Below are 9,984 nucleotides of genomic sequence, written 5' to 3'. Positions count from 1 at the left end.
TGACAACGAAGGGAGAAAGGGGGGCAAGGCGAAGAAAATGGGAGACGGTGGGGGAAGAGGACAAGGGGGTTGATGGCGATCGAGGGAGGGGGCAACGGGAGAGGCGAAAAAAGGAAGAAGACGGGGGGAATGTGTTAGCGGGAGAGAGAAAGGTGGGAAGGCATGGGAGGAAGGACAAAACTAACTTTTAAGTTCTTATCTTGATTTTGTTTTTGAGCCGATAACTCAACCTATCTTAAGAGGTGAGTTAAGTTATTTAAGTTCTAAATGACAATTACAAAAAACATACAAAAATTAACTAAAGTTTATTGAAAAATGAACAAAATCCTAAAGAAACGTTGGATGAAAGTTCAAAATGATTGAATTTCACAATAAATAATGGGCCATCATAATGATTCCGGTGAGAGAGATTAAATTCTCTTTGAAAATACGATTGCATTTATAAGTAGATAACCCAATAACTTTCATTTCACGTCTCTTATTTTATATCATAGTACTATAATTAATATATCGGGTTCATATAATCTTAATTTATATCATTAAAATCACAATTGTCTCATCGTAACAAATATTAATAAACCGCATCATAAATAATTTTTTAAAGGAATTTAAATAAATTTATTTAAAAGAGATTATAAGCTCGTACGCTTTAAATATTTCTAAAATTGATCAAATATAAAAACATTTTATATTCAAAATAAAATTTTAAAAAAATATATTTAGATAAGAACTTCTAAATGTTCTCACCTTTTCTCAAACAGTTTCTAATTTCGTATTTTTGTAGTTTATAATTTTTTCCTTTTTTTTTAAAAAGAATTATCAAATATTTTACAGGGTAAATTATATTTTGTCATTCAAACTATACTCGTTTTTACATTTTGGTATGTAAATTTTTTTTTTTCAACTTTACGAAATTCTGCATTTTGTCTTTTATAATTATTTTTTTATTAAGTTTTTTGTAAAAAAAAAATATGTAATATTTAAAGGTTATGTGACGTGATTTTTTGACATATGAACAACATGTGATATTTTTTCGAACAAAAAGAATTAGCAAAAAAATAATTATATATGATAAAATACAAATTTAGCAAAATTGAAATGGTTAGTTGAAACAACAAAAAAATTTAGATATTAAAGTATAAAAACGAAAATAGTTAGAAAATGAGAAATCTACTGATCCTATAGAAAAAGATTAAAAGGAAAAGAAGAAGACTGTGGCGGAGACGCAATCAGATGTTCACACCACTCCCATTTTTCAGACCGCCGCAGCCATTGTTCCTCCGCCGTCCCTATTACACCGGTCACGCACTGGACACGGGCGATCTTTTTCGCTCTGTTCTCTCTTTTGTGATTTCCGAGATTAGCAGGGGCCGGAATAGATAATAGTCAGTATGCATAAGACAGCGCAGGCGTGGTTCTCGGGCGGACCTAGCAGCGATCTCGACAAGACCTCGTCCTCTCTGCTCGCCGACTGGAACGCTTACGCTGCTTCTTCCAATGCCGCCGACGGCGATTCCTCCTCCTTCGATCTGGAAGCCGCCGTTCGGACAGCCAACGACAAGGTCACGTCTACATTCGGCGTGTGAGTATGAATCGGAAACACCTGTGGAAAATCCCTTTGCTGCATTGCCTCCCCCCAACCCCAATCCCGTGCCAGTCCAGTGTTTGGATTTGATTTCTGCTGATGCTTGATTATAAAGAATTTCTTTTTCGGTTTCAGATTATGCGCAAATTTTACTTTTGCACTAACCTTAAAGTCATAGCATATTTCCAATATGCAAATCCAATACATCACCCTACCGTAGTCGAATTGGTGCGATAATATTTTCATTAATAACTGTCAAAAGAACTCCATACCTGCTGTTTCTGCAACCGCAGTCAATCGAGCTGCATGGTGCACATATTCCACCCTTCTCTGCTTTGAATTAACTGATACATTTGGTAGACAATTGTAATTATCTGTGGTCGGGTCGTCCTAGTAGATTTGTGTGGTCTTCCTAGTAGCTTTGTATGGTCTTATAGTTTTCTAAGTTTGGTGAGTTTGACAATTTAAGAGATTATGCTGAAGCTCCAGATGTTTAAGATGCCAGCACAAATTTATGTCTTGTGGCCAAAAAATGTGCAATCCATTTCTAAAATATATTAATCGTATATGCTCAAGGAATACAAAATTTCCTGTGAAGACCCCCCGCCTACCTCCTTTTATTGTAGCTGGTAAATGAATGGAATAAGCACATCCCAACCTCTTCCAGAGGCTTGCTATCTTCAAAGATAAGGCAAAAGCGCGAACAACTAAGTTAATTTGAAGTCTCCCACTCTTCAAAATCTAAATAGACCTAGCTACCTTTGCCTACTGATGAGGGTATGAGACACTTGTCTACTGCCACCATGAAGATGGATATTAGTGATTTTCAATTTGTTCTTTACCATACAGACATATCAAATAGACATTTGCAGCTTCTAATTACTCGGTCACATGTTTCCTACAGAAATTGGAGAAATGTTTTTAAAATATCAAATTTTATGAGAATATCAAGGATTTAAATGTTATGAAAATATCAAGGGTTTATAGAAATGACATTTTGATGTGTCTCTACATCTGACACTTGTGCTGATTCTTCAGAGTTGAAGTAACATAGCAGATGGTTTAGTATCATAGCTGAGTAGCTTTACCACAAGCTACCTTGTTGGTATATGTCACCATTCAACTATTCTGTTGTTTGCTCTTCTCTTCCCATAGAGTTCCATTCATATGGTTATATGAAATGTTTTATACTAGTAAATCTTCCACTAAACTGTGAGATGCTTGACTGTGATATGCAATTGGAAAGTTCAGGTCTTCGGTCTTAAAGATATGGAATATATGGCTTGTCCAGAATCATATATGTTCTTGATTTAAGTAGAGTTTCGTACTTTGAGCCTCATATGTGCTTAGTCTGTTTCAGTTGGCCTTGCAGCTAAACTGGCACTTATTTCACACTGTCTACACCCACATCATCACTGGATTTCTGCAGAAGTTTTGTTGTCTGTGCCAGAAACTGGAGGCAAAAGTTAGTTAATATATTCTGATTGAAGCCGCAAGAGGCAAGAAGTTATGTTCTATTTGACGTTATGGCATTATCCCCCATGTTGACGAGAAACATTTTGCCATAAGTGGTGCTAAAACATATTTGATTATCCTGAAAGTTTCTCCTATGTGTCAACCTGTTTCAACTCTCCTTTTTTCTCTTTTTCTGGAACAGGGTTTCCAAAGGAGTGAAGGAATTACCTGGAAGCTTCAACTCTGCGACAAGTAGTGTCCCTTCCGGAAAGTCTCTTATGTACTTTGGAATCTTCCTCGCTTCTGGGGTCTTCTTTATCTTCATTGCATTCACTATATTCCTTCCTGTAATGGTTCTAAAACCACAGAAGTTTGCAATCTGCTTCACTATCGGTTGTGCCTTCATAGTTGGTTCGTTCTTTGCTCTAAAAGGTCCAAGAAGTCAGCTTAGCCACATGTTATCAAAAGAGGTATTTTGCTTTAGAGACCTCTTTTGTTATCTTTCCAGGATCTAATAAATAGTATTTCTTTCTTTGAGTTCACTTTCCACGCTCTTCACTAACTTGTTTCATTTTTCTTTCATACAGAGACTCCCCTTCACATTTGGATTTATTGGCAGCATGGCCGGTACAATTTATGTATCCATGGTCCTTCACAGTTACATTCTTTCGGTTATTTTCTCTGTGTTACAGGTATCAAATGTTTTCTGTCATTATAATCTTTGTTATTCCTGAGCTCATCCTGTTATTTTCCTTATTCCTCATTTATCATCTTTTACATGAGTAGCGCACAGTTTGATAATAGGAATGACCTCACACCACCCAGTCAGACTGTAATCTTGGTATCATAGATAAATGCTCACCACGTATAATGTAACAGTTGACAACTGATTTTAGGATTTGCCTATATGTCACATTATGGTGTTTCCTAGTACTAAATCATACATTTCTTGCACAAATTTTCTCCCTACTGCCTGTCAGTTTCTTATTTGGAAGTACTCTCATCCCAATGTTAGGAAGTGTTTTAAAATTACCGTCCAATGGCAGTTTTACAGCTCCATGCTGCTTTATTGTACTTCAGACACCAGGACCCCCTGGTTCATAGCCACCTCTATCACAGATTTGATTGAGCAGATCTCCGCCTCCGCTGAAACTGTTGCACGTATGCCAGTTTAAACCTTTTAGTATGTCCATCTATGGTCCTTCATCTCAGCTGCTGCTTTTAAACTTTTTATTAAGCATGTCCACTTCCTCTAATCAGCATGCAACATGTTTTTCCTTGCACTCTCTGCGTTTCACGAACGCTTTGGCTTAACATAATGGCTTTCGTAGGGTTCTGTGAGGTGGTTAAAGAGGTGCAGTCTTTTTACCTAGGCTTTAGCAGTCTTTTTACCTAGGCTTTAGCACTATATCATGAGCCCAGGGATGTATAGATTAAATTAGCCTTTTGCGCAAGACTGAAGGTCACAGCAAGAGGCCCCTAATACGAGTATTGTAAAGGACAAAATTGGGAGAAAGACAATAAAACCATGAAACTGTGATCTAAAACAACCTTTATAACGAATGTCACTTTGTTTCTTGTTACTGAATTTTATTTCTTAAATTTTGATATCTTTACCCCTGTTATGTATTTTTAGGTCCTCGCTCTATCGTACTATGCCATCTCCTACTTTCCTGGAGGGTCAGCTGGATTGAAGTTTCTCTCCTCAACTCTTGCTTCTTCCGTGCTCAGATGTTTTGGAAGATGACGACTCATTTGCTCTTTACTACAAATTCTTCTCTGTAAAGCCTACATCGCACTCTTACTAACAGACATTAGGGCTGCATAGACATCAACGCTCTTGAGATGCTGGTTTGATTTAACTGCTCAGCTATACTATTGTGCAGCAGTGATCTTTATTCTCAAGATACATCAATCACTGAAATAAAAAGACTAGATTCATTTACACAAGGATCCATTAGTCATACCATCACTCCAACATCACTGGTACTCTGGTCATGATCCTCGGCAGCTGTATCTCTATGTTTTCTACCTCTTCCAAAGAGGTGTCTGCCAGATTTTGAGGTACCGGGAACATGCTTATCCAGGAGACCCGTCTGGATTGCTTCCACGTACAACACCTTCACAAGGTTCTTGAAACGCCGTCTGAATGTTGGTAGTCTGGACATGGAACCAACTATTCCTTGCAGCCTGTTAAGTAAAAGGCAAGTCTCATCATACTTGTTTATAAGCTTTAAACAATATACATCACCTAGTGTGAGCAAAAGCCCTAGAGGAGAAAGAGGAGAAAGAGGAGAAAGAGGAGAAAAATTTTAGTTTATCCAATGGACAAGTTTCTCTTTTTCGTCATAGTTCTCATATCAAATTGTTAAAAGTATGAATTTCTAGTTCATATAACTAAGATATGGGGTCAAAAAATTATAAAGATAAGGCCTGCACTATAAAGTAAATATTGTTATACGGATAAGCAGGCGCAAAAACTGCTTACAGTAAAAGAGGAAATGAAGAGCATCAGTGAAATGAACACCATAATGCTTTTACTAACCTCCTAATTACAGCTTGCAATTGTGCTCTTCTGACTTTATCGCCTGATGGGAATCCAGTGTCGTCCCAGTCTTCCGGTCTATTGTTTTCACAAGCTATAACCACCTTTTTCAGGCAAATTTCCTCGTTCTCTTCTAGTTGCAATCCCTTTATTTGCTCCTTCATGGTAAAGAGCGGCCCGATGAACCACTCGAATGCTCTGTCCCTTGGCAGGTTGAGTTTAGTTAACTCCACTTGATCAGCTACAATGTTGACATTAAGATGTTCCATTTTATACGAGCCCAACAGAAACCAACAAAATGGATAACATGGGTCGCAAGGGGTAAGAACTTACAGATGATCAGACCCGAAGAACCAGACTTTGCTGATCTCAGAAGGCACTGCAAAATCGACCAAGCAGGGAGCTTGATACCCAGCTTCTTGCAGTCCCCCTTGACGATACAGTCCTGAATATCTTTAACATTTATCAACCCTTCTTGAACGAGTGTTTTACCATCCACCTCACACGACTTGAAGAGCCAATCCCATACCTGAAATAATTCGGCAATGAAATCTCACTTCCAAAAGAGAAGTAGACTCTTACATATTGAGTGCCTGGAAACCACACACCTGCATTGGCGTATATTGTTGAATAGCTTGCTTTAGTGTTCTCGATCCTTGCGAAACCAGCTTCGAACTCCATGAACCTTCCCTGTCATTTTTTAAATCAAGTGACCTCCGTTTCTCCAGCCCGCTGCAAGGTTTCATGTTTCTACGGTACTGAGGCCTGGCTGTCAGAAGGATCCACTGAATCAGAGTTGCTGTGCATAATCAAGATGCGAACAGAAAAACTAGCAGAGGTTGAGAGCAATACACGACTCCCATATTCTTCCCTAGTAACAATTTAGAATCTTAGTCTAAATGATACCTGGGAAAGCATGAGCCTTCCGTTAAATAAAGCAAATCATTTGCGTACTCATCAAACAATGAAATCACAGCAATAATGTATGCAAATCCCATCTGAAGAGAATCTTCCTGGATTCACACGTATCAAAACACTCATAAGTTTTCATAATTCATAGTCCCAAAGAAAAGGACAGTCGAAAGAAACATTATTTTCCAAGTTCGGAGAAGTTATCATCACTTCCCTTTAATTTCTTTCCCGCTGTTGGTGTGGTTGGTGTTGGACGAGGTGAGAAATAATGAGGAGACAACTATACACCTGATAAACGATGAGTCCAGCGTAAAGGCCAAGGAAAAAGCTGGAGAGAAAAGCGGCCAACACAGCTCCTATCACCGCCAGAGGCCATAAAATGATTGCCAAACCAGCAAAGGGCACACATACTGTTTCCAGAAACGGACCTTCCCGGCCAACCAAATCCTCTAAAAGCCTCTTCCATCCCCTGAACAACATGTATGGGCTTTTCCAAAGAGCTACTCCTGTGATGAAAGGGACATCTACAGGGATAGCAAGAACAGAAACCAAGACACAGGCAGGGAGCTTCGACAACCTGAAAGATAAATACAAGAAGAATGTCTCTGTAACCAAAAATTTAGTCTATAATTCACCGAACATTTTCCTATGAGTAGTGAGTTTCTCACTTTATGTCGATAGGTTTCTCATCTTCGTGCACCTCCTCACTCAGTTCATCCATGTAGGAGAAGTAAGAGTGGAAGCAGAAATCTGTAAAATCCCGAACTGCTGTACAGCTACCTTTAAGAGTGGAGCAGCAACCATCCTGATAAGTTTTAAGCAATGTTTTAAGAAAATAATTAGAGAAAGATACCGTTGACCTATATATTCCCTCTTACATTGAGCTTTCAACTTCCTATAGTATAAACAAAAGGTTTGATACAAGTGAAGAGCTATGTATAAACACTCATTGTGGGCTACTGGTGAAACTAAATTAACAATGTCCATACTGTAAATGGAGATTGAAAACATGGTGTCTGGAGACCATATCTTAAAACTAGCTTGTTTTTGCAACCTAGTTGACGAAGCTGTCCTAACAAATGCTAGCGGCTCTACACAAGATCATCATGTAAACTGCAGTTTTATCATAGAAACATGGGAAATTTCCCTAAGAATACATTAAACTGAAACCTCTATATATGGTGCTATCTCATCAAAACAAGACCTTATGAGGAAAGGGACATCAGAGCGAACGGGACTCACCGAAAAACAGTGAAACCATTTGTCGGTCACATTTTCTCCAACAGCCTCAAATGTTGCAATCAAGGGAGCAAAAAAGCCGTACCCTATCCCACCAAGGACACTTCCAATTATTGCAATGACAGGCCAAAGGATCAATGGTACGGGCAACGAAAACAATGCAAGTATCTTCAAGATCCAGCCAAGCCTCCTGCTTCTGTTCCCGGAGCAGAAGACATCACCAATGCATTAATTCCAAAAGTTGAAAAAAATATATATATATATACACTAACATTTGCATGTCAAGCATGGATGCAAAATCTAAAAGCATAACCACCATGAGTAAAGCTTACTTTGCCACACAGTAGTAAGTCCAGATGAAATGTGCAGGCCAAAGGCCTACCACAACTGCTGAGTTTCCGATAGCTATGATGGCTAAGGCAACTGGACATATTATAAACCCTGCACAAGCACCGAGCCATGATTATGTACTAAAAGTAATATCTACTACACACTACCTAACTATACCAAAAATTAAGTTACATGATGAAGGAAAATAACCCCTAGCACTTGCAATAGAATTTTTTGAGTATATGTTCCTCCCACATAACAGCCAAGCAAACACATCTTATGAATTTAAGAGATTACATTAGAACTGAAGTTGCATAGTCATAGCTGAAACTCGGATAGCAAGATCAGATTCCTTCTACCCCTTCTTCCTAATTGAATTTCACATACTAATACCAGAACCTTTTTTCCTAGTTATTAACTGTGTTTGCGTATCTTCCTTGTGAGCTTCCAAATGAATCGAAAAAAACAAACAGCTGCAACTGCCTGGTGATGGTGCCTTTGAGTGATAAGACAGTATGTGTCTTCCGGCAAATGAACGTGCATTCTTTTGAGACTGCAGATTGTCCTACCTCTCCTCTGTCTTAGAACACAAGCCTCTATTCAGGACAAAAACGAATACTATGACGACACTGTCCGATGACTTAGTAACTAACTAAAGTCAAAAGCCTCTATTCAGGCCACAAACGAATACTATGACGACACTGTCCGATGACTTAGTAACTAACTAAAGTAGGTCCTCCATATAACATGATCAGGGACTGGGAAGGATGGAGCAAAAATTCTCAGGCTGTGCTTGCTTGCTATGTCTTCCATAGAATATTTCATCCCATCCCATCTTATGAAATATTTTTCAACCTCAAATGCGATTGCTTGTGATAAGTTTTTCAAGACATATCTCAAATACATTTCACGTCTAATCACATGGCCAAATAAAATTCTCATTTCAACTCATTTTTTCGGTGATTGAGATGAGATGACATCAAGCAATTACGGCCATAATCATTCTTGGGGAAGAGCCAAGGCGATATAAATATTTCATGCAAGAGCATAATTTTCAAGTTTAAAGGAATTCTCATGATCTCTTATCTCAATCAATCTTTTGATGAAAACATATATAAAAAGAACCACTCTTGTGACTATGAAAAACCCCAGGTGCACTGTTTAATACACAATAAGCAAAGCAAGCAACATGAACCATCAACAAAACATATGTCTTTCCCCAGTCTCTGCATTTCTTGACCCAAACAGCTAGCACTGAAAAGAAGCACAAAATGGTAAAGAAATGATGGGAAATGTATGTATACCTTTGAGAAGGCCAAGTATGAAGAGCAAGAAGAAGAAGGGCAAGAAAGAGATAAAGCTCCAGAACTTGGGCACAAACCCCACAGGGACCTCCATCAATGGGATGCTCTAATGGAGTCAAATACTCAGCACAAAAACAGTATATGTATATATACAACTCCACAACCAATAATCGAAGAAGATAAAAACCAGCAGCAGCAGCAGTAAGTGGGTTTAGGGGGAGGAGTTTCTTTATCCAACTGTATGTATCTGGTATACCGGATTTCTGATTTGATGGATTGAATATACATACATACATGATGATGATGATATTTATATGTAACATGGAAAAAGAAAAGAAAGGAACCGCTTTATTAGATGAGATGAGATGGGGGTTGATGTTTGGCGTGGCGGTGAAGTGGTGGGGTGGCGCCACGTGTGTGTGATTTGTACATGGGATTCTTGGGGGAGGCTGGTGGGCAGATGGTGACGCATCATTTGGCAGGAACCTGTCTATTGCTAACACTGACACAACAACGTTAATAGCTCTCTCTCTCCCTCTCTCTCCCATGTTGTAGTGACTGACGACTTCTTGTTAATTTTTTATCGGGTAAAATGGTTTCATATTCCCATATAA

At 38.5% G+C, this 9,984-nt stretch overlaps 2 protein-coding genes across 2 annotated transcripts; one reads left to right on the top strand and one right to left on the bottom strand.

The window, feature by feature from the left end:
• LOC105167414 (protein transport protein SFT2) lies at nucleotides 1,186-4,985 on the top strand. Its single transcript, XM_011087120.2, has 4 exons — nucleotides 1,186-1,582; nucleotides 3,243-3,510; nucleotides 3,628-3,732; nucleotides 4,677-4,985. Exons 1-4 carry the CDS (start codon nucleotides 1,392-1,394, stop codon nucleotides 4,785-4,787), a joined length of 675 nt encoding a protein of 224 aa, XP_011085422.1. The 5' UTR covers nucleotides 1,186-1,391; the 3' UTR covers nucleotides 4,788-4,985.
• On the bottom strand, nucleotides 4,887-9,667 carry LOC105167415 (uncharacterized membrane protein At3g27390). Its single transcript, XM_011087121.2, has 10 exons — nucleotides 9,371-9,667; nucleotides 8,069-8,177; nucleotides 7,740-7,932; nucleotides 7,166-7,302; nucleotides 6,786-7,074; nucleotides 6,492-6,598; nucleotides 6,194-6,350; nucleotides 5,919-6,114; nucleotides 5,586-5,826; nucleotides 4,887-5,230 (listed from the first exon to the last, which is right to left on the bottom strand). The coding sequence occupies exons 1-10, from the start codon at nucleotides 9,462-9,464 to the stop codon at nucleotides 5,002-5,004; spliced, it is 1,752 nt and encodes a 583-aa protein (XP_011085423.1). The 5' UTR covers nucleotides 9,465-9,667; the 3' UTR covers nucleotides 4,887-5,001.

Source organism: Sesamum indicum, linkage group LG8 (genome assembly GCF_000512975.1).
Source record: "Sesamum indicum cultivar Zhongzhi No. 13 linkage group LG8, S_indicum_v1.0, whole genome shotgun sequence".
Lineage (NCBI taxonomy): Eukaryota > Viridiplantae > Streptophyta > Magnoliopsida > Lamiales > Pedaliaceae > Sesamum > Sesamum indicum.
Note: the sequence above shows the minus strand (reverse complement) of the source record. Positions and strands in the feature narration are given on the sequence as shown.